The 24,788-nt window shown below is 56.3% G+C and overlaps 1 protein-coding gene across 7 annotated transcripts in view; it reads right to left on the bottom strand.

The window, feature by feature from the left end:
• Positions 1-24,788, bottom strand: part of ANO1 (anoctamin 1) — a 202,224-nt gene that overhangs the window by 94,123 nt on the left and 83,313 nt on the right. For 4 of the 7 annotated variants that reach the window (XM_035263624.3, XM_035263628.3, XM_035263627.3 and 1 more), the window contains exons 2-3: positions 19,840-20,012; positions 6,345-6,677 (exon numbers count right to left, since the gene is read on the bottom strand). In XM_035263624.3, coding sequence (XP_035119515.1) covers positions 6,345-6,677; positions 19,840-20,012 — 506 coding nt within the window. Of the gene's footprint in view, positions 1-6,344; positions 6,678-19,839; positions 20,013-20,426; positions 20,519-24,788 lie in introns of those variants that run through there. The other 3 variants (XM_078341677.1, XM_078341678.1, XM_078341679.1) reach the window with 1 other exon arrangement.

Here is a 24,788-nt window from a genome sequence, read left to right as displayed (position 1 = left end):
ATGGAGTCCGCCCTCACTTGCTTTTCAAAAGCAGCACCCGCGAAGATGGGGAAAGGATGCTGCAAGAGCGGCCCTGCCCGCCACGGGGCGCATGCGCACAGCCAGCGGCGAGCCAGCGGGGTGCAGGCTTGAGCCCTGGGCAGCGACATGAAAGCAAACAGACTTTCATAGGCTTCCAGTGTCCACGGCCTTCACAGGACCTACCAAAGCCTGGGTCAGGTTCAACATCAGGGCAATGGGGGACTCAGCCACCCCCCCAGCACACACAGCCAAGTTTTCAGTGTGTGGTGTTCTCCGCAGTGACCCCACAAACATAAATAACGTCCAGCAGGCTTTGAGGCTGGACTTCAAAAAGGCTAAGGGGTCTTAGTTGCGAGAAAACATGTTGGGACAAAACAATCTTCTTTCGTCCCTTTAATGAGAACCCTGGAAGCTAACCATGGCTGTCAAAGGGGCAGAGAGACAGGAGGAGGGAGACCAAAAGAGATGGAGAGACAGAGGGGGAGGGAGATGAAAAGAGATGGAGAGACAGAGGGGGAGGGAGATGAAAAGAGATGGAGAGACAGAGGGGGAGGGAGAGGGAAAGAGATGGAGAAACAGAGGGGGAGGGGGAGGGAAAGAGATGGAGAGACAGAGGGGGAGGGAGAGGAAAAGAGATGGAGAGGGATGGGGGAAGAAGAGGGAAAGAGATGGAGAGGGAGGAGGAGGGAGAGGGAAAGAGATGGAGAGACAGAGGGGGAGGGAGACGAAAAGAGATGGAGAGGGAGGGGGGAGGGAGAGGGAAAGAGATGGAGAGGGAGGGGGGAGGGAGAGGGAAAGAGATGGAGAGACAGAGGGGGAGGGAGAGGGAAAGAGATGGAGAGACAGGGGGAGGGAGAGGGAAAGAGATGGAGAGACAGAGGGGGAGGGAGAGGGAAAGAGATGGAGAGACAGAGGGGGAGGGAGAGGAAAAGAGATGGAGAGGGATGGGGAAGGAAGAGGGAAAGAGATGGAGAGGGAGGGGAGAGGAAGAGGGAAAGAGATGGAGAGGGAGGGGGGAGGGAGAGGGAAAGAGATGGAGAGACAGAGGGGGAGGGAGACGAAAAGAGATGGAGAGGGAGGGGGGAGGGAGAGGGAAAGAGATGGAGCGGGGGGGAGGGAGAGGGAAAGAGATGGAGAGACAGAGGGGGAGGGAGAGGGAAAGAGATGGAGAGACAGGGGGAGGGAGAGGGAAAGAGATGGAGAGACAGAGGGGGAGGGAGAGGGAAAGAGATGAAGAGACAGAGTGGGAGGGAGAGGAAAAGAGATGGAGAGGGATGGGGGAGGAAGAGGGAAAGAGATAAAGAGGGAGGGGAGAGGAAGAGGGAAAGAGATGGAGAGGGAGGAGGAGAGAGAGGGAAAGAGATGGAGAGGGAGGAGGAGGGAGAGGGAAAGAGATGGAGAGGGAAGAGGAGGGAGAGGGAAAGAGATGGAGAGGGAGGGGGGAGGGAGAATGAGAGACAGAGAGGAAGAGAGAGAGAGAAAGTGAGGGAGGGGTAGAGTGAAAAAGAGGGAGGTAGGAAGAAAGAGAGAGACACAGAGGGGAAGAAAGAGGAGAGAAGGGAGAGAGAGGGAGAAGAGACCGAGAGAAGGGAGAGAGACTTAGAGGGAGGAAAAGAGAAAGAAGGACAGAGACGGAGGGAGAGAGAGACAGAGAGACAGAGAGAAGTGAGAGAGAGACAGAGGCAGAGATGAAAAAGAGGCGAGGAGGAGAGATAAGACAGAGAGGGAGACAGAGAGAGAATAGGGGAGAGAGGGAGCGAGAGGGGAGAGATCCTGAAGCTCTGGCCCCTGCCTTGGAGCGCTTCTCTCTTCCTGCCCTTTCCTGCCCTTCGGAGCTGTCCTGGGACCTCTGAGCTCCTCCTGTAAACCCACATTGAAGGCCACCCTGTGATCTAAGCGCTCCTGCCTTCTTGACCCACCCCCAGGTCTCTCTGGGACATGGCTTCGCCCTCCGATGGCTATAGGCTCGCTGGAGTTGGCACAGGCTCCGGGTATCACACGGTGCACCAGGGCTTGTGTGGACGCTGGGGTCTTGCTCTGAGGAGGCCTCTCCCAGTTTGCGCCAAAGGCCCTTCCCACACTCCTCACACCTCAAAGCACGGTTTGAGCAGGACTGCGCCTCAGCCGCCCCAGGAGCTGGGTCCCCCAGATCAGCTGAGCCAGAGCCTGCATTTTGACAACGCTGGGGGTTCCTGTGTGCCTCCTGGACCCTGCAGCGAGGCAGACCAGGACAAGGCTGGAGCCTGTCACACTCTCTCAGACCATCCGGCCCACCCTGGCCCTCAGCCGTGACCCTGCCCCATGCTGCTACCCCCTGGCTCCAGCCTGCCCCATCCAAGGCAGCCCACTCCGGATGACCTGCCTCGTGCAGCATCTCAGCTACAGGAATGGGCTGAAAGGCGTCCCCTACAAAGACACTATCAAGTCCTATCTCCTGGGGCCTACCGATGTGAATCGCACTTGGAAACAGGGGCTTTGTAATGGAGTTCAGATAAAGGCGTAGGGGTTCGCCCTAAGGAGAGTGACTGGTGTCCTTACAAGAAGCGGACACACAGAGACACACAACAGAGGGCCGAGTGACCACAGAGGCTGACATCAAAGTGATGCAGCCACTAGCCAAGGACACCTGGAGACCCAGGAGCTGGGAGAGGCAGGAAGGGCCCTCCTCTGGAAGCTTCAGAGGGAGCACGGCCCTGCTGGCACGACAGCATCCATTTGTGTGATTTTAAGCCCCCAGCCTGTGGCCCTTTGCTATGGCAGGTGCAGGGCACGACATAGCTGTTACCGGGTCTCCAAAAACCGGTCCCATTGTGCAGTCAGCCAGGCCGGTCTTCCAGGTCGCCTTGAGATGTCTCGACACAATGAACCTCCCGACTCAGTGAGGATGCACACACGGGGGCTGGGGGCTGCTCACAGATGTGTGGGGCTTACAGCACACTTCATCCAGGAGCGACACAGACTGTCACTCCCACGGGCACTCCAGGAACTAAGGCCAGGTCACACCTGCACAGCCGGTGACCTCCGAGAGGCTGCCTGTCCTGGCCGCAGCGGACAGTCCTGGAGGTGGCTGGCACCCCCCAGGGGACCTGCTTGCTGATCTGTCCCTCTGTCTCTCCCTCCAGGTCCGCTTCCGCCTTCAGAGCGGGATTCTCAACTGGGGGCGGTTTTGCCCCCATGAACACTGGCAATGTGTGGGGACATTCCTGGTTTGTTTTTGTAACTCAGGGAGGGAGGTGGGTGGTGCCACTGGCCAGGTAGAGGCCGGGGACGCTGTTAAATATGACCTGCTTCAAAGCAACCAGTCTTCATTCAGGGGGAGGGTTTCATAGAGCGTGCGAGTATCTGACAGACTCTGCAGATCTTTCGCCCCAGGAAAGCTCACATAAGCCCTGAATTTTGCTTCCAGTTGGGTAAGATTGTGCAACTGGGCTCTCTTGGAGGCAATCTTGTTTCCAAAATTGCAAACCCTTTGCTCCTTGTAATCTGAGCACCCTCCGGGAAAGGTTCATTCCCAAGAGTGCCTCTCCCCGCTGAAATGAACACGGCTGCAGCTCTGTCTGCTAACCATGCTGGCAGGGGCCGGCACACACCTCAGACGCTGCAGGAACCCAAGCAACCTTTTAATAGATCTGGCTCTGCCCATCTCCAGGAGAGCAGGGAAGGCAACAGGCGGCCCAAACCGTGGCTCCTTCCAACAGCCCTGGGGGCTGGTGCAGCTCAGACGAGAGCTCCGGGGTTTCCAGGAAGCCCTCATAAAACAGTTTATGATCTGAGAGCCTCCAGCAGGGATGTGGGAACATCTCAACTTCAACTCTTTGAAAACTTGAATGAACGCATCTACCCTGCAATCGTGGTTTCATCTTTTTTTTTTTTTTTTTTTTGAGACGGAGTTTCACTCTTGTTACCCAGGCTGGAGTGCAACGGCGCAATCTCGGCTCACCACAACCTCCGCCTCCTGGGTTCAGGCAATTCTCCTGCCTCAGCCTCCCGAGTAGCTGGGATTACAGGCACGCGCCACCATGCCCAGCTCATTTTTGTATGTTTTTTAGTCGAGGCGGGGTTTCATCATGTTGACCAGGATGGTCTCGATCTCTTGACCTCCTGATCCACCTGCCTCAGCCTCCCAAAGTGCTGGGATTACGGGTATGAGCCACCGCGCCTGGCCTCGTGGTTTCTTCTTAAACATGGCCAGGCCAACTGCTGAAAAGCCTCTTAGTTCTCGAGCCAAATTACCAAGGAAATGTTGGGGTCATTTCACTGGTAAAAAGTAGATTATTTTGGTGACAGCAGCCAATGTCCTTATGTTTAGTTTTTTATTTCAAAGTCATGATAAAGAAGATGAAATGTTTAAAAAGATATTTATGAGATCCTATTTAACGAGAAAGGGCCTTTTCTGGCCCTAACTGCTGCTGTACTACACGATACAATATCAGCCAAGGACCTGCCGCACGACAGACTCTGAATTAAGCACTTTGCAAAGGTTACTTATGATCACTCAGTGATGCAGATACTCTTGCTATCTCCATTTTACAAATGGGGAAACTGAGGCCCAGCCTTTCCACCAGGATGAAGTGGGAAGTCTGGGATCTGGCATAAGTCAGTCAGAATGACCAGACCCCAGAAGGTTCTGTGGAGCGCAAGACCTCAGAGTTGTAGTCAGGAAGGAAGGGTGGGCTGGAGCGTCAGCCCCTTGGGAAACAGACGAGGCACAAGGACCACGGAGCTCAAAACCCAGCTCCCTCAGCGTCACCTCCCAGAGAGCGGCCTCGGCCCCCAAGCTTCCCTGGTCTCTTGTGCCCCTGACGGAGCCGATTCCTTCAGTTATAAGCTGACACGCTGAAACAAACCCTGTATCGTAGCTGTATTGTTCTGAAATCCACAGGACTGGCGGGAGGGACCAGGTGAAAACCCAGCAGGAATCGACAGCTCGCCTCTCTAAGACAAAGCTGGGCAGGACATGCTTCCCTTCCAAGTCCCTGTTCCCCAGCTGCTGCCCCCAAAGCCGGGGAGAAAGTCTCTGAATCCTTGTCGGGATCAAATTTTTGCTTCCTGAACGTCAAAATTTGGAAGGCCCCTGCCACAGCCTTGAAACTCCAAAGACACCCATCTGGGTGGCGGAACTCACAATCTCCTGCCGGGAGAAGGTGGAAGGAGACCCAGACAGATGCCCCAGGTTAAACAAGACCCCTTGACTCACTAGCTCAGGGCCCAGGGAGGCCCCACGGAGCACACTGGATCCTTTTCAGGGAAAGCAATATCTGCTTGTTGCAAAACACAGGTTCCCTAATTAAGCTGCTTTTTGGTCTAAATACACCAAGGACATTCTTATCACTGGACCAAAAGCATTTGTGACGTAAGGACACGGCGGTGCCTGTGGATGAAATATCAAACCAACGCCACCTTTCATTTTCGGCATTCACAGGTGGCGCCACGGCATCCTAACTTGCCGACGACTTTTTCTGCTTTCCATGTGTTTTGGAGACTTTGCTCATTCTCGGTTAATCTGCACCGTGATGGCTCTGCAGACTGGGGCCCTTCCCCCACTATTCATGGGAGGAAGGGCTCCCGTGCACAGAGAGGTTAAGATGTCAGCCGTGGAGCACACAGCAGCCCCAGAGCTGCTGAAGGAAGCACCGCTGTGCCAGGGCAGCTAAAGTCATTCTCTGCACACAGCCGCACCCTCGGCCTCACAGCAGCCGGGCACGCAAGGTGGGTGGACCCTTTTGTTATCTCTTGAAATCTTTCTCCTAGGAAGATTCACAGGCTTTGCTAGGGAACAGGCTGCAGAACACCATGTACAAGGCCACGGACTTCGGAGCACCAGGGACGCCCAGCGCTCAGCCAGACCCACCCCTCGCTCTACAGACGGGAAATTGATGCCCAGAGAGGGGCAGATGCCATCCAGGAAGACTCCCAGGAGAGCTTCGTCCTCCCTCCCCCTGATCGGGCAAATCTTCCCAGGAAAGGAGCTGACCAGAAGCAGGAAACGCTGTGACCCTAAGGTTGCGGCTTCGAAGGCCAGCCCCTCTCCCAGAGCAGCTGTGGCTGGAGGAGAGGTTCGGGGCGCCCCCAGTGCTGTTCAAAAGCAATTTCTACCCCACCTGAGCAAGAGCGGTGTTCACTCCCGAAGGAGGTATTCACTGCTCATCAGTCACCAGGGTGCCAAGCCACACTGCTCCCTCAGAAGACCTCCTCGTCTTCTGTAAGAACAGCTTAAAGCTAAAACAAGATACCAGCCTCACACCTTCTGATTATGAAAGCAGCCCCCCGGCTGCCCCCCACGCAGCCCAGCCCCACAAGCCAGCGCGCAGTGAGATAGTTACGTCCTCGTCCCGCTCCAGCTCCAGGCCGGCCTCCAGGAGGTTGCCCTCGTACTCCTCCCTGCGGAAACGCTTGTCGTCCTCGTGGTAGTCCATGGGGGGCTCGGCCGAGCCTGCGTCCAGCGGTGCCCCCTTGCCCGGCAGGGGGTGGTCCTGCTTGAGGCTGCGAGCCCCAAAGGGGGTGTCGCCGTGCTGCACCCTCCTGGCCAGGGTCCGGCTGCCCGAGGGCCTCTTGTGATGGTACACCAGGATGTAGTCCACCTTGCGCCGGCCGTCCCGGAAGTATAGGCCATACCTGCACTTGGCGTCAGGGTCCACAGACAGGGAGTTCAGCAGCTGCGGGCGGAAGAAAAGAGACGCCATTCACCATCGGGTGCTCCTGACGGGCCTTCGGAGGGCTCCGGCTCCCTGCCCCGCCTCACTCACTCAGTCACTCAGTCACTCACTCACCCATTCACTCACTCACTGAGTCACTCAGTCACTCACTCAGTCACTCACTTAGTCACTCAGTCAGTCACCCAGTAACTCACTCAGTCACTCACTCACCCATTCACTCACTCACTGAGTCACTCAGTCACTCACTCAGTAACTCACTTAGTCACTCAGTCAGTCACCCAGTAACTCACTCAGTCACTCACTCAGTCACCCAGTAACTCACTCAGTCACTCACTCAGTCACTTAGTCACTCAGTCACTCACTCGCTCAGTCCCTCCTCCCTCCCTCATTCATTCACTCTCACTCAGTCACTCACTCACTCACTCAGTTCCTTCTCCCTCCCTCCCTCCCTCACTCATTCACTCTCACTCACTCACTCAATCTCTCACTCAGTCACTCACCACTCACTCACTCAGTCACTCAGTCACTCAGTCACTCACTCACTCACTCAGTCACTCAGTCACTCACTCACTCACTCAGTCACTCACTCACCCATTCACTCACTCACTGAGTCACTCAGTCACTCACTCAGTAACTCACTTAGTCACTCAGTCAGTCACCCAGTAACTCACTCAGTCACTCACTCAGTCACCCAGTAACTCACTCAGTCACTCACTCAGTCACTTAGTCACTCAGTCACTCACTCGCTCAGTCCCTCCTCCCTCCCTCATTCATTCACTCTCACTCAGTCACTCACTCACTCAGTTCCTTCTCCCTCCCTCCCTCCCTCACTCATTCACTCTCACTCACTCACTCAATCTCTCACTCAGTCACTCACCACTCACTCACTCAGTCACTCAGTCACTCAGTCACTCACTCACTCACTCAGTCACTCAGTCACTCACTCACTCACTCAGTCACTCAGTCACTCACTCAGTCACTCACTCACTCACTCACTCACTCAGTCACTCACTCACTCAGTCACTCACTCACTCACTCAGTCACTCACTCACTCACTCACTCACTCAGTCACTCAGTCACTCACTCACTCACTCAGTCACTCACTCACTCACTCACTCAGTCACTCAGTCACTCACTCAGTCACTCACTCACTCACTCAGTCACTCACTCAGTCACTCACTCACTCACTCACTCACTCAGTCACTCACTCACCCACTCACTCACCCACCTACTCACTCACTCCCTCACTCACTCACTCTGTCACTCACTCACTCACTCACCCACCCACTCACCCACTCAGTCACTCACACACCCACTCACTCACACACTCACTCACCCACTCAGTCACTCACTCACTCACTCACTCAGTCACTCACTCAGTCACTCACTCACTCACTCAGTCACTCACTCAGTCACTCACTCAGTCACTCACTCACTCACTCAGTCACTCACTCACTCAGTCACTCACTCAGTCACTCACTCACTCAGTCACTCAGTCACTCACTCAGTCACTCACTCACTCACTAACTCAGTCACTCACTCACTCACTCACTAACTCAGTCACTCACTCACTCACTCAGTCACTCACTCACTCACTCAGTCACTCACTCAGTCACTCAGTCACTCAGTCACTCACTCAGTCACTCACTCACTCACTAACTCAGCCACTCAGTCACTCACTCACTCACTCACTCAGTCACTCAGTCACTCACTCACTAACTCAGTCACTCAGTCACTCACTCACTCAGTCACTCATTCACTCACTCACTCACTCACTCAGTCACTGACTCAATCACTCAGTCACTCACTCACTCACTCACACTCAGTCACTCACTCACCCACTCACTCACCCACCCACTCACCCACCTACTCACTCACTCCCTCACTCAGTCACTCACTCACCCACTCACTCTGTCACTCACCCACTCACTCACTCACTCACTCACACACTCACTCACTCACCCACTCAGTCACTCACTCACTCACTCACTCAGTCACTCACTCACTCAGTCACTCACTCACTCAGTCACTCACTCACTCACTCAGTCACTCACTCACTCAGTCACTCACTCACTCACTCACTCAGTCACTCACTCACTCACTCACTCAGTCACTCACTCACTCACTCACTCAGTCACTCACTCAGTCACTGACTCACTCAGTCACTCACTCACTCACTCACTCAGTCACTCACTCAGTCACTCACTCACTCACTCAGTCACTCACTCACCCACTCACTCACTCACCCACTCACTCACTCACCCACCCACTCACTCACCCACCTACTCACTCCCTCACTCACTCACCCACCCACTCACTCACTCACCCACCCACTCACTCACTCACCCACTCAGTCACTCACTCACCCACCCACTCTGTCACTCACCCACTCACTCACTCACTCACTCACCCACTCACTCACTCACTCACCCACTCACTCACTCACTCACCCACTCACTCACTCACTCACCCACCCACTCACTCACCCACTCAGTCACTCACTCACCTACTCACTCACCACTCACTCACTCACCCACCCACTCACTCACTCACCCATTCAGTCACTCACTCACCCACCCACTCACTCACTCACCCACTCAGTCACTCACTCACCTACTCACTCACCACTCACTCACCCACCCACTCACTCACTCACCCATTCAGTCACTCACTCACCCACCCACTCACTCACTCACCCACTCAGTCACTCACTCACTCACTCCTCACTCAGTCAGTTCCTCCTCAGTCACTCACTCACTCACCCACTCACTCATTCACTCCTAACTCCCTCATTCACTCACTGACTGACTCACTCACTTCTCACTCACTGACTCACTGACTCACTCCCTCACTCCTCACTCATTCACTCACGCAGTCATTCACTCAGTCACTAACTCAGTCACTCACTCATTCACTCACGCAGTCATTCACTCACTCAGTCACTCACTCACTCAGTCACTCACTCAGTCAGTCAGTCACTCAGTCAGTCACTCAGTCAGTCACTCACTCAGTCTCTCAGTCACTCAGTCGCTCACTCACTCATTCACTCAGTCACTCAGTCACTCAGTCACTCATTCAGTCACTCAGTCACTCAGTCACTCAGTCACTCAGTCACTCACTCAGTCTCTCAGTCACTCAGTTGCTCACTCACTCATTCACTCAGTCACTCACTCAGTCACTCACTCACTCACTCACTCACTGGTTCAACAAACACTTCCCAAGCCTCCTCCACAGGCCAGGCGCCATCCTAGGGCTGAGATACACCTGGGATCACAGCAGCAGACCCTGCCTTCAGGTAGCTGAACTTCGAGAAGGAGGTATTCACTGCTAATCATTCACCAGGGTGCCAAGCTGGGACCACATACTGGTCCCCCAGAAAACCTCCTGATCTACAGAACTAGAACAGACTGGGTGTCAGGAGCCTCCCTGGCTGCTGGCAAAAAGCTATGGTAAGCTGGGCAAGGTGGCTCATGCCTGTAGTCACAGCCCTTTGGGAGGCTGAGGTGGGCGGATCACAAGGTAAGGAGTTCGAGACCAGCCTGGCCTATGTGGTGAAATCCACACTTCTAAAAATACAAGAATTAGCTGGGAGTGGTGGCAGGCACCTGTAACCCCAGCTACTTGGGAGGCTGAGGCAGGAGAAATGCTTGAACTGAGAGGCAGAGGTTGCAGTGAGCCGAGGTCATGCCACTGCACTGCAGCCTGGGTGACAGAGTGAGACTCTATCAACAACAACAAAAGCTACGGTAGGGGGTGGTTAATGGGCACAAAAAAATGAGAGGAACTAAGACCTGATAAGACCTAGTATTTGGTAGTACAACGGGGAACTGTAATCAACAATAATTTAACTGTGCATGGGCAGATAACTAAATGAGCGTAACTGGATTCTTTGTGACACACAGGATAAATGCCTGAGGTGAGAGATACCCGATTTTCCATGGTGTGATCATTACTCACTGCACACCTGTACCGAGATGTACTCCACAAATATGTACACCCGCTGTGTGTCCACCAAAAATTAACAAGCGAACAAAAAGTCCCCCAGCAACATCAAAAGCTACGGCAAAAGCGACCAAGTGAATGAGGGTTCCCCGCACGCATGACGCAGAGCTGAGCTCAGGTTCTGTGAGTGCAAATGTCAATCTGACGGCCAGCATCAGGGGCAGTGCCACGTCAGGATGGCCGTCAGAGACTAACTAGTTGTGTGTCCAGAGGTGAGGCTTTCCTGTCTTAGTCTGGGCTCTCCCCCAACAGAGTCTGAGTAGAGCCAGGGGTGCCAGTGTTTTACTCGGGAGGTGATCTCAAGGTGCTAGAGGAGGGGAAGGGGAGGGAGGCTGGCAGAGATGAGGTAAGGAGCAGCCACTGCTTCCTGCAGCTGGGCTCCATCTTGCTGGGGACCTTTGGAGTGACCGTGAAGGGCACACCCCAGAGCCGGTACCCAGAGGGTGAGGAAGCGGGCAACCATTGACCTGCTCTGGCCCCTTCTTGGCTGGGGGTCACTCCTGGGGTGTTAATTCCCCTGCACTAATACCTTCCCCTCATGTGGCCTTCAGCAGAGCCTGCACGGGCGGACACCTTTGGGTGCAGAGGAGAGCGAGCCACTGGTGTGGATGGTCACTGCTGGGGGTGCCCTGGGGTGACCAAGGGGGCAGGGTTAGGACTCTTACAGGGCCTGTCTGCCTCAGTTTCCTTATTTGTGGGAGCCACAGGAGATAGCAATGTAGAGGGGTCGGTTTAAAACCCAGATACTCCCGCAGTGGCAACGTGGTGCAGCCCCTGCAAAAGCCAAGCCCGCGCTGCTGGGATTCCTGAGGGATTTTGCTGGTTGTCAAGACAGACAGGCCAATCAGAACAGTCCGCAGAGCTGCGCCTCATCCCTGGAGCTGGCCGCCTGGTTTCCACCCCAGGTTGCTGTGTCTATGCACGGATGCTCCCTATGGCACTGTCAGTCCCTGAGGGGCATCTTCTGAGGGGAGCACCTCCCTGATGGAGCGCAGGGACGGCGTGCTGCGCCAGGCAGGGCCCAAGCCCCCGTGGCCTTTGGACAGAGCCGTACTCACGCCTTGCTGGCCTGGCCGGTCTCCCCCCATGGTCAGCCGGATCCCCTGGGCAGCTTCCTGCTGCACCATGGCTCTAAGTGGCTGAGTGTTGGCCAGGAAAAGGAGCAGGCAGAATCCCTCATTCAAGGGGGTGGGCTGTATACAACCCAAAGTGCATCAGGGTACGCCCCCCACCAACCATCAGCACTGCGGTGGGGACAGAGGAGGGAAGGCCTCAAGTGGAGCTGTCCTCTTCAGTTGCAGGGGAAGCAGAGAGGAGGCTCTGGGCCGGGGCTGCTGGCTGGGGCCTGCCCCACCTTTCACAGGTGTTGATGGCAAGGGTCTAGACTCCTCCGCCTCTGGTTAGGGGACAGGTGGGGCCACGCCCCTGGCCCCTTGGCCTCTCTGGCTCTAGGGTGCCTCTCCTGAAAACAGCATTGCTCGCTGCCTGAGAGGCCGGTCAGCATCGGGTGCCGGCAGGAGGCTGGGACTAAGAACTGACTTCTCTTTACAGTAACACAGGGCCCCGCTGCTCTGCTGGCTTTCAGGAGGACCTGGAGGCAGTGTGAATGCCCCGCCCAGCTTGCCCCCTGTGACCAAGTCTGAGGGCTCTTAGGGGCCAGGACCACGCCCATGTAGACGGTTGGCTTGGGAGGGCTCAGGGGGCAGGGTGGCTCAGGGGGGAGGGCAGGCTTTTGAGGGCAGTGGGTTCCTGTGCCCAGCCCCGTGATGGACTGGGTTCATGGAAGACCCCAGTGTCACATGTGTGCAGCCAGCATGGGGGTGGGGGCCTGCACTCCTCCTGTGGGAGAAGCACGAAAGAGCTGTTTTGCTCAGTGTGCTGAGGAGGAAATGAGGCCCGGCAGGGCAGGAGAGCCCCAGGTTACAGAGCAGGAGGGATGCTGGGCTCTGCCTCAAGTCCCGTCTGCGTGCCCAGGATGCGGGTCCCCTTAGGAGCAATGACTCAGTGTGACGCTGTTTCTCGGCCTGGGTATGTCATCTCGCTGTGTCCCCAGAAGCTGACCCTCTGAGGGGAGCACTATAGTTAGGTCTCTTTGACCTGGAGGAAACTGAGGCTCCCGTGGGTGAGCTGCCCAGCTCAGGGGCCCTGAGTACCAGACTCCTGCTGGCTGATGCTAGTGCAGGGCTCTGCCTCTGGTGCTGAGGGGCACAGGGAGAGTGCAGCTAGCTAGCAGGCCTGGTTCTGTCCCAGCCTGGGCAGTGGTGAAGCAGGACTGGTACACACAGCAGGTAAGTACAGCCTAGTGGGGAGGTGTGGGTGACACCAGGCCACAGGTATGTCTGGGACAGTGTGGGGCAGCAGGTGAGGCTGGCCCAGGACAGGGCAGTGGCTTCGTGGCAGGCCCCGTAGTCAGCTAGACCTGGCTCTGTGTCCAGGCTTGGCCCCTCTCCAGCTGCAAGGCCTGGGGGAGGTTCTGGACACTCTGAGCCCCAGGGTGGGTTTCTGCAAAATGGGGAGTGGCTGGGAGGCTTCACTGAGGAGACGGTGCTCTCTGCTAAGCTCAGCACCGCACTGGCCAGAACATTCTGGGATGGACGCTCCATGTAATTCTGGGGCTAGGTGCCTGGGGGCCATCCCCTTCACCCCAAGTGCCACCCAATGGCAGACTTGCATTCCCCTCAACATCTCAGGGAGGTCAGACGAGGTCAGGGCCACAGGGAGCTGGTGACTAAAGGTGCTTTTCTCCCAGGACTGAGCATGCAAAGGAGCCAGACCAGAAGCTGCTCTGGGAAGATGCGAGCGATGAGCAGGGAATGAGCCAGTGCCCAACAGGTAAATGCGGGGTCTCCGGGGGTCGGAGGCACACCTGCCAGAGTCCCAGGTGTGCCCAAGGGCTTGGGCTGTTCTTCCTCATCTCCTCCCTGTACCTCTTTCCCCAGCCTCCTCTCCCCCTCCCCCAGGCCTTCCCCAGCCTCCTCTCCCCACCAGGCCTTCCCAAGCCTCCTCTCCCCCGACAGGCCTTCCCCAGCCTCCTCTCCCCCCACGCCGCCCCAGCATTCCCCAGCCTCCTCTCCCACCGCCCTGCCCCACCTTCCCCAGCCTCCTCTCCCTCCAAGGCCTTCCCCAGCCTCCTCTCCCTCCAAGGCCTTCCCCAGTCTCCTCTCCCCCGACCAGGCCTTCCCCAGCCTCCTCTCCCCCAACCAGGCCTTCCCCAGCCTCCTCTCCCCCCACCAGGCCTTCCCCAGCCTCCTCTCTCCCCCACCCCAGGTCTTCCCCAGCCTCCTCTCCCCCAACCAGGCCTTCCCCAGCCTCCTCTCCCCCCACCAGGCCTTCCCCAGCCTCCTCTCTCCCCCGCCCCAGGCCTTCCCCAGCCTCCTCTGCCCCAACCAGGCCTTCCCCAGCCTCCTCTCCCCCCACCAGGCCTTCCCCAGCCTCCTCTCTCCCCCGCCCCAGGCCTTCCCCAGCCTCCTCTCCCCCAACCAGGCCTTCCCCAGCCTCCTCTTCCCCCACCAGGCCTTCCCTAGCCTCCTCTCTCCCCCGCCCCAGGCCTTCCCCAGCCTCCTCTCACCCCGCCCTGCCCTGGCCTTCCCCAGCCCTTCCTCCTTGCCTTTGATACACTCTCTCCACACACCCTTTATGGCCTTCTCAGCCTTTTGTAATCTGACCTGGTTTTCAGGGCACAGAGCAAATCCCACATCCTCTGGGATCTGAAGGTGGCCAGCCCCTCTGGCTTCTGCAGGTCTCTGTGTGCTGGGACTGCCTCTGAGCCGTCTACCCACAAGCTCTTAACTGGCAAATCAGCCCCAACGCGGATAGCAGGACCCCAGAGGCCTGGCCAGGGACTGTGCAGAGATGTGTCAGAACGGAGCTCCAAGCTGACCTCCACACACAGGACTCAGAAGCTGGTGGGGGCCCCATAAACGCCCTGGTTGGCAGTGGTAATGGTGATAGCAAACAAATCCTTAGAGAAAGGGCGGAAATTCATGGGGATCCCTTCAAGCCAGAGAGCAGGGAAAGTACACTAAGGAGTGGCCCAAAACTCTCTATCAAGGTGAAACAGGAAAGGTTACCAGGTTCACTATGAACCCCACCATCTGTCCGATGGGGTCTCATCAAGGGATGCGCCCACCCTCAGGGGCCTGACAGTCTTCGGGAGAACAGAAGCGCCACCTAACTGCCCTGCACAGTGGGGGAGACAGCATGGGGCCCGATCAAGAGTGGGCATCCTCCCACCTGCATTCAAAGAGCAGCCCTGCCGCTCAGCAGTTGCGCCACCCAGGGCACCCAGCTTCATGCTGTCGTCTCTCCGTATCCCTAAGACCTCCCTCATGTAATCTGACCGCCCTCACGGAGGTGCTGGAAGGACGAAACCTGTTACCGTGTGTTGCAAAGCACCTGCAGCAGGGCCTAGCATCGAGGAAACCTTCAACACAGGTTTACTCTAACTTGGAATTGAGACACAGGCACAAATAAAGAACTGGGGGAGGACAGGGGAAAAACAATCTTGTGGCCAGAGTGGACCACAAGTGAAAGATGGTAGCAGTGCCAAATCCAGACTTTAAAAAGTTACAGAAGGAGCTGGATGTGATGCTGGGACCAGCAGGAGGCAGCACCAAGCACAGGTGTGGCAGTCCCAGGGCCTGACTCTGTCACTGACTTGTGTGACCTTGGCTAAGCTGCTTTGTCTGTTTAGGTCTTAGTTTTGGAAAGTGTGGGCGCTCTCCCGTCTAAAGGGCTGGGAGGGCCCCAGGGTCTGGAGAGCAATCCTGAGCTGGGCTTAGAGGGAGCTGGGAGGTGAATGCACAGCAAGGACCGGTGCGGTTGCCACGGTGGCGTGTGACTCTGTGGTGCCCTTCCACGAAGCAGCGGAGAGGGGGGCCTTTCTTGTGTAGAATGGGACAAAAAGGCAAAGATGTAATTGCAGTGGGAGGGGTGTGGGTGAGACTTCACACGTAACTTCCCAATCTGAAGGCCTGGGAAAGCCTCAGAACATCTAGGTTTCTGTATTCTTAAGAAGGGGGCAAGCGACCCCTTGGTGCACCTTTGCTCAGGGAAGTGGTTTCTTCCTCGTCTTTTCTTTTTGGATGAAGTCTCACTCAGTTGCCCAGGAATGCAGTGGTGTGATCTTGGCTTACTGCAACCTTTACCTTCTGGGTTCAAGCAATTCTTGTGCCTCAGCCTCCCCAGTAGCTGGGACTACAGGCACACACCACCATGCCTAGTTAATGTTTGTAATTTTAGTAGAGATGGGGTTTCACCATTGGCCAGGCTGGTCTTGAACTTCTGATCTCAGGTGCTCCAGCTGCCTCGGCCTCCCAAAGTGCAGGGATTGGAGGTGTGGGCCATGGGCCCAGCCCTCTTATTCATCTTTTTGATGGATGGCACTGAATGTGTGGTTGCTGAATGAATGAATGAATGTGGGCATGTGTGAATGAACAGCAGAGGCTGGGTCTCGTATACTGTGACTGGCTGTGGTCATCAGATACAAGGATACAGAAGCTGAGACCCAGCCAGGCCAGCAACTTAAGCACTGCAACTCCCCAACTCAGAGCCTCAGTTTCCTCATCTGTGAGACGCCGACAAAGCCACCTGGACTTAGGTCACAGGATCCTTGAAGGGATAAAATGTGAAGGACGATCTGCTGGGTGTGGTGGCTCCCACCTGTAATCCCAGCACTTTGGGAGGCCGAGGCAGGCAGATCACGAGGTCAGGAGACTGAGACTGTCCTGGCCAACATGGTGACACCCCATCTCTACTAAAAAAACAAAAAATGAGCCGGGCGTTGTGGCGTGCGCCTGTAATCCCAACTACTCAGGAGGTTGTGGCAGGGGAGTCGCTTGAACCTGGAAGGTGGAGATTGCAGTGAGCCAGCTGGTGACAGAACAAGACTTCATCTCAAAAAAAAAAAAAAGTGATGGACGATCTGAAGGTATTTTGAGGACTCCCTCCTGCATAACTGGGGGAGGTGCTCCTGGAAGGTGCTCCCCAAGGAAGATAGGAAGACGGTGGAAGGAAATACTTCTCTGAGGCCACATGGGACAAAGTGAAGGACGAAGGTTCCCTTCACAGCAGGAGTGTCTTGGAAGCCCTGTCCCAGGCACCAGGAGCGGTGAGAGGGCAGCCTATATCTGCTGCATACCTGCCTCTATGAACTCCTTCCTCAAACTCCAAGGAAAGGACAGAGTGGGGGAGGGAATCCTACAGCCACACCTTTAACGCTGTACTGGGACTCCAGGCATTGGGTTATTCAGCTTTTCTCTGGAGCTGGTGCTCCCGGAACTGAATTCATATCCATACGAAATGTCTTGATCACTCAAGGGAATCTACACAGTTCACTTTCTCTGAAAATGGGCTAAATGCAATCAGTGACCGGTGAAATTTCTTTTGCTTTTGAGACTCTTCCAATTATAGTTAAGAAGGGAACACAGTTTTGAACTTCACTTGCCTTTCAAAACACTTTTAAAATCAGATCGCTACGTGTCAGTGTGTGAGTCTGGGGCGTGCTGCATAATCTAGAAGCAGATCATCCCCAACGGCAGATAAGCCACGAAGTACCGGCAGACACCGGCAAATCAGGCACCTCTGGAGTGTCTGGGCTTGTTCGGGGCAGGCAGATCCCAGGCCACTGACACCCACCAGATTCAAGGAAGAAAGCAGAAACACTCAAATATCAACACAAAGAAACAAACGAATCGCATCCAAGCTGGTCTCTGGATTTCACGTCATTTCTTCTTACATCTCACTGAACAGAAACAATGAAGTGATTTCCGCCCCGGAGCCTGGGAATGACAGGCAAGAGCCACAGGCTGGGAACCCCAGCCTGAATTGGATGAACTTATTCTGTGGTTGACTTATGCATGTATGAGTTGCACGCCTGAGAACGGGGTAGGGACTTTTGAAATGCAGCCCATGCCCTCCGGCCCTCATGTGTACAGAGCCGCCTCCGCCGAGTGACTCAGGGTAATGACTGATCAACTTTTGTGGGCCTGAGTTGTGCCGGGGATGCCCTGGGAGGCTGTCCCTGCCATGCTGCCTGCCCTGCACCCTCAGGCCCCCGCTCCAGGGCTGCAGCCTCCAGCCTGTCTGGCCTTCCACCAGCAGATGCTGCTCCCAGGCTCTGCCTCCTGCAGTGCACGCCTCTGATTTCGCCTTCCAAGCTCACAAAAGTATGGGCCATGGAAGTGCTGTGTGCAGCCTAAGAGCTGATGGTCTCAGCTGGGCCCAGCGGCCTCTTTGCAGACTTTGTGTCCTTCACCTGGGTCTGGATGAGCAACAGGTCCTGGAACAAAAACTCCAGAAACCGGGGGCTCTTCATTAAAGGCTCCATTTCTTAGTGAACGTTCAATTCGCCAGCAAGTCCTGTCCAGGTCACCCCCAGAGCATCCATTTCTCCACCACCCTGGCCACACTACTTCCCCCAGCTCCTGGCTGGCATCCCCATTGTCCTGCTTTTGCATCTTTGAATATGCAATGTCTTTGAAAGACTCAGTCCCCACCCATCATGGGTAGAATTAGGGCCTTCTACAGAACATCTATTCTTCAGGCAGGCTTTCTGCAACTCCCTGGTCTGTGTCCTGGGCCCTTCCTAACTGTCCTCCCAGCTGGTGGGTGACTTGGAGCTGGTCACCTGCCCCTCTGGGCCTCAGTTTCCTTACTTGTAATAATAGTACCTACCTCACAGGTTGTGAGAGTTGAATGAGCACAGCAGGGACCCAGCCCTATGGAGTTGTCCCTGTCACTGCCCTTGGTAACAGGTAATGTTCACATGGATAACGGGTAACGTTCCATCACCATTTGTTAAGTAAGCTCCAGATGGGTGGAGCCTTCCTTGTAGCATTCTCTGAGGGTACCCAGGGGCCAACATATCCTGGCACATGGCTTTGATTCAATGGCAATCCCTGAACTCCTACGGCCAGTCCTGAGTCATAGGTAGACCCCTCTCCAGAGACACCTTTGCCCAGTGCTCCTGGCAGCTCTGTGCAATCTCAGTTCCTAAAAAGACCCCCCCCTCAGGCCAACCCCCTCCACTATGACCCGAGGGGTGCAAGGCCTGACTGACCAAGGCCAGAGTCCCTGCTGTCACTGGAACAGAGATCCAAAGCCGGAGATTTGTCCCTGCTTTATTCCCCGACTCTCTGTGTGCCCCAGGGACTAGGGGGACAGCCCTGGTCTGTGCCCATCCTGCTGGAAGCCGCAGTGCTGGGCGGGACACCCAGGGAGGGGCCTTGATGGGGCCGCAGGGGAAGGAGGGAGAAAGGAGATTCTGTCCTTAAGTCCCACAAAGTGCTGTTGAGAGCTCCTCTCTCCCCAGGAGGACCAAGCCAGTCCCAGCCCTGTCCTATCCTCTTCCGGCAAACTTTGTCCCTCAAGCCAAACCCTTCCTGGGAAAATTCTGCCCCCCTCCCTAAAATGTAGGGAATCCCTAGACTTCTGGGTCTGGCCCTAGAGAGGGTGGTGGGGATATTGGGGACCTCAGGATGGGGTCCCCAACTTACATGACTGGCTTCCTACCAGTGCCCCCACCTGAACCAGGACTGGACGCCCAGGGGAGACAGGGAGGACGGTAGAAAGCAATCTCCAATGATTGGTATGCCAGTGCCAGTACCAGGCCAAGCCCCCTGGGCACAATGTGCATTTCTGGCAAGTGGGGACCCTGAGCTCTGGCCTGGAGGGTGGTGAAGCAGTGGGGCCTGGCAGCTACCATCATTCTGGAGTGGCGACCAACTTGGCCTTCACGCAAGACCCCCACCATCATCACTGACCCAACGGGCACCCCTGGCAGAGAGCCAGGAAGGGAAGGTCCCATCCAGGGCTCCAGCAGTGAGGTTTTGGTTGGGGTCTGAGCTCCAGCCCTGGGCGAGACGTCTTTGGGGACTCAGAGCTCCAGAGCCAGGCAATGCCTGGGGGCCCGGCATTGCGTTGGGCCGAGTGGGCGCCTCGCTCCAAACGCGCAGAGCGCAGGCTGGGCGCACGCACTCGACCGTGGCCGGCGAGCCCTTCCCGGGACGCACGTGTGCGGGTGGGCGCCGGGAACCCGGCGCAGAGGGTGCGGCCCGCGCCCCGGGGTCCCGGGAGGCCCTGCCGCCGCCGCCGGCTTCCCGCCCTCGCCGCGGCGCAGGTGCGCGGCCCTCCCGCCCGGGTCGCGGCCGCCCGCACTCACCGTGCCCTCGGACGGCAGGTATCCGATGTCCTCGATGGCGCAGATGTTGATGATGTGGACGCTGCGGTCCTCGGCCGGGAGCGTCGAGTACTTCTCGTTGACCCTCATCGTGGCCGCCTGTGCGCGGGGACCGCCGGGCGGCGCGCCCTCCCCATCCACGGCCCCGGCGGCCTCTGCGGGCGGAGACGGCAGCGTTCGCGGCGCGCTCGCAGGGGGGCCGGGCCTCCCCGCGCCCAGGCCCGCCGGGGACGTGGCCGCCTCCCGCTCCGCCCGCCGCCCTTGCCCGCCTGCCCGGCCCGCGCGCTCCGTGCGGGGTGCGCCTGAGCCTCCGGGGCCGATCGCGCCGCCGCCCGGCTGCGGGTCCCGCGCCTGGTCGGGAACTTGGACGCCCGCCGGCCGGCCTTTGCCTTCAAGATATAAGCGCTCTCCGCCCGCCTATGGCAGGGGCGGTGGCCGCGCGGGTCAGATTTTCCGTAGAAATTTAAACACAGGAAGAAAAAAGATTCCATTCCTGCGGGCCCCTCCGAGTTTTATTTTTATCCGGGGAAAGTGCCCCTTTGGATTTTCTTTTTTGAGGGTTTTCATACCAGGTATGAAACGGGAGGACTTTCAATAAAGTCCCCGAGTTGCAGGCGCTTCTGTGGCGGGGCACCTCCGCCTCCGGGGGAGTGAAGCTTCTGAGATTGGAGTCTGGAATGTTCTCCCTGCCCCTTTCCCTCCACCCTGGCAAACTCCTGCTGTCACTCACCGCTCACCTCCTCCAGGGAGCTCGCCTGGTTCCTGCCGGCCCGGCCCCCCCCAACCAGCTGCCCGTGCTCCTGGGGGAGGCTTTCCTGGGGCTGTCGTCTCTCTGGAGCCCACCGATGTTACCGGTGCCCCCACCTCCCATTTACGGAGCGCTTAGTGTTCTGTGCCCAGGCGCGTGCAGCCTCCCTGATGCAGGGCATGGGTGTGTATCATCTCATTTAACCCTGAGCCCGCAAGTTTGGAACGCGGGTCCTCATTTTGCAGAGGACACCCAGGCTTAGGAATGCCAAGGAACGGCCCCCATCCTCTGAGGTAGGGTGGGGCTCCTGCAGAGAGCTGTCCCCACTGTAGGGCAGGGTGTCCTGCTTTCTGGAGGGGGGGACGGTGGCTTTGATCGCTCACCCCTGGCCCCAGCAGGGGTCTGGCACACAGCTGATCTTCAAGTTTTCTTCTCCTAAGGAGAGTAAGGCAGGTCCCCAGGGGACAGCCACACTCTGGTTAAGTCCCAGGGGCCATGCTGGCAACCACATCCACTGGAAATAAAGTCTCCCTCTGCCTCTCACAATCCTGTGAGTTCTTCATGGTGTGCATCAGATAGTACCTCTGGCAGGAAGTCCTCCGGGATTCTCCCTGACTGCCCCCTTCCCACCCAAATACATGGACCTTCCTCTCTGCCCAAAGAACCTGCCTGAACCTCAACTAGCACTTCATTTATTCCGCCTCATTTTACAGTGGGTTGTCTACCAGGTTCATACAGCTGATGCTCAATAATTGCTTATTACATGGTCATTTGGGAACATTCAAGGTCTACAGAAGTGATTAGGAAGTTGTCTTTCAAGTCATGAGGTCATCAGCATGCCATGACTCCAAGCGTGGAACCTGGAGTTAGCTAGGATGGGGATGGGGAGAGCGGGTGGGGGCTCGCTCCACTCTGGCACCTTCCAGCACTGTGACCTTGTGCCAGCCTCCTCAGAGCCTCCACCTTCTCATGGGAGTCTTGAGCGTGCCTGAAGCTGCCGGGCTCGGCAATGGCCACCGCTGCCACTTCTACTGCCATCTTGTCATATCTCCCCTTTTCTGGTGTCTCAGTGAGACCCCCCGCCCCCCTTCAGGCACAAGTCTGTGACTTCCCTGAACTTGCGGTGGTGCAGGAAGGCTATTTGGTATTTGGTTCTCAGGCTGGTGGTGCCAACAGGCGCAGAGTGGCCCTAAAGGACCCTTCATCTGCACCTTGGACAGTGAGAGAGGGTTTGGAAGAGGGCCCCAGGCTGGCCAAATCCACACCAGAAACAGTCCTCCATGGCCTCTGCTCCTAAGAGTTCAAGTGTCCAGCGCTGGGAAGAATTCCACACAAACATACAGAGGATTATGTAACTCTGTCTGCTTATCCTTGTTGGTAAACAACCAGCCTTGCGTAACCCTAATGTGCTGTCTTCCCAAATCTACGTTCGAGTGGCAAAGGACCTGCCAGAGCTCCACGAGGTGCAGTTTGCAGAAAAACAAAGAGTAAAATATACTTGACCAAATCTGATACACTGGCATTCCCAAGGGTTTAGGAAGTGACACTTCTGGCCTGAGAGGGCTCTGGGCTTGGGGGCTGCGGGGTGGGGGCCATCTCCTAGGCAGGATGGCCCCACCTTCTCCCCAGACAGCACCCCTTGTGGCTTTACTCAAACAGCGTTGAAGCTCTGGTTTCTGTGATTTATGCTGTAGCCAGGCTCAAGGCATCTGCTTGCCTGTAAAACTCCACTTCCTTGGCTGTTTCCAGTATGTTTCCTTTTTTTCTCTCTAGGATCCCTGCATTCTAATTCCTCTCACCCCTTTCCCAAGTCTTCTGAGGTGGACGGTGTAGACACGCACAGCAAGGGCAGAGGAAATGCAGCGTGGCCTCTGCACAGCAAGGGCCAGAGAGGATCAGCTCTGCCCCCAGGCCTCTCCTGGCCTTCCCCCGGGGTTCATGGGTCTAGGGATTTCAGGGACTGACACAAAGTAAAAGCAATCATCCCTAAAACTGGAACAAGAAAAGAGAATTCCTGTGAGTGGCGACATCTCCCAAGTCAGGACGAGTTTATGGGGTGCCTTTTGTTCCACAGGTGGTCCACTTCTCTAGTTCCCTGCCCCCGTCTGTGTCCTATGGGCCACTTTGCTGGGAATCTCTCTCCCCCTAGTCACTAATCGCTTACACGTGGGGCCACTCCATAAACAGTTGTGTTCATTTTTCTTTTTCTTTTCGTCTCAGTGATTTTCATCACTAAAAACCCACAGGGACAAATTTTTTGGGCAGGACTAATTCCCTGCTCATGAATTAGTACAAACCTGGTCTAATTCGTCCAGATGGTACATTTTGTTATGGGGAGATCTGGGCTTCCCAGCTGGCCTGTGTGGCCCTTCAGTGTCATTTGATGGCATGCGCCAACTCATACAGGTGTCTTTGCTGACATTTAATAGTCACCGGGGGTGTAAGTGGCAAATGACAAGGAGTGGAGGCCAACAAGCTGTCAGGAGGGTGGCCTCCTGGTAAGAGGCTGTGCTGGGGTGCCCTTTCCAACTCGATTTTATTTCCATCCCGTTGGCATCGCCGACAGGGAAGAACATCTCTGAGCACTGGCTGAGCTGTCTGCGACTCCATGGGAAGTTGGGCAAACCGAATTTTACAAAGGGAGGCAGAATGAGGTGCCCCAAATCGTGGAGATGCAGGGACTGGTTGCCAAAACCACAGACTGGAAACCCATTAACCACCCACACAGCCTTGGCATGCCTCGATTTCCTTTTTTGTAAAGTGAGGCATGACATCTCTCCCTTTGGACGGTGGGTGAGGGCCACGGTGAGTCCAGGCCAGGGAGGCAAAGACCTCTTCTTCTTCTTCTTCTTTTTTTTTTTTTTTTCCTGAGATGGAGTCTCACTCTGTCGCCAGGCTGGAGTGCAGTGGTGCAATCTCGGCTCACTGCAACCTCCACCTTCCAGTTCAAGCGATTCTCCTGCCTCAGCCTCCCAAGTAGCTGGGACTACAGGCCTCTTCTAATACAGGAGCTCTACAGCAGAGGTGTCCGGACTGTGGATGTGTGGAGCCTGATCCTTTTCTGTGGTAAGGGCTGTCCGTGCAATGTACGACATTTTGCAGCCACCCTGGTGACCTCTACCCACCCATGAGATGCCAGCAGCACCTTCTGCCTCTAACCCCAGTGTGACAACCAAAAATGTTTCTTGTTGTTGTAAAATGTCCTCTGGGGACAAAACCAGCCCCAGCTGAACACCACTGCTCTCAGGCTTCTCTGAGGCCCTTACCTGCCTTCTCACCTGGACCTGGGGGCCAGATTCATCAGCCCCCGTTTCACAGGTGCGCACACCCGGAGAGGTGACACACTTGGCTTTCATTCTAGGTCTCCTGACCTCCACCCGCCGAACCAGAGCTTGCTCCACGCATTCAATCCACATCCAGAATTCGGGAGGTGGCACAAAGGAGACTGGGTTTCTTTTTACAAAATGGAAATACCCGGGTGCCCAGGCTGCTCTCCGCTGGTGGAGGTGCTGGTACCCTTACAGCCTGGGTGCACTGAGCCTGCTCTGCCCCTCAGTCGGCCCAGTACAAATCTCTGCATTCGGAGGGTTCTAATAAGTGCTGTTGACTCATGAACAGCCCAGGGGAGGGAAAGCAGCATGGAAGCAGTGAGCAGTCATGACTCAGGGCCATTGTGAGGCCAGCGGCCACCCATCCCGCTCCCACACCAGCCCCACGCTGCTGGGCAACCGGAGTAGGGCAGAAACAGAGGCCAAACAGGTAAATGATGTCACCTCCCAAAAGCAGCTTGGGCTGTAATTACCCCCGGGGAAGATGAGCCTGGGGAATTTACCACCGAGATACGGCGGGCGGGAGACTGGCCACGGTCTTTTCCTTCCCTGGAATGGTGTCAACGCCCAAGCAGAGGCCGGCCAACCGCAGCCTGGGCTCCGAAAGTGCCAGCCAAATCTCTGACACGCGGCCAAAGCATGAAGTTCTGTTGGGGGGGATTTTTTTCCCCCCCAACAGAATCCACGGGCATCCTGTTTCCATAGGAGGGTTTTCAGATTCTTAATGTGTTTTGTGAACACAAGACCTGCCCTCTGAGAATCCCAAGAGCTTTAAAGCACACCCGGGGCAGCTGAGACCCCGGCCAGGCCACCTCCTACTGGAAGCCTTTCCGGTTGAGCTCAGATGGCTGCTC

Source organism: Callithrix jacchus, chromosome 10 (assembly GCF_049354715.1).
Source record: "Callithrix jacchus isolate 240 chromosome 10, calJac240_pri, whole genome shotgun sequence".
Classification (NCBI taxonomy): Eukaryota; Metazoa; Chordata; class Mammalia; order Primates; family Cebidae; genus Callithrix; species Callithrix jacchus.
The sequence above is the reverse complement of the archived record's forward strand: the minus strand, read 5'-3'. Positions and strand labels throughout refer to the sequence as shown.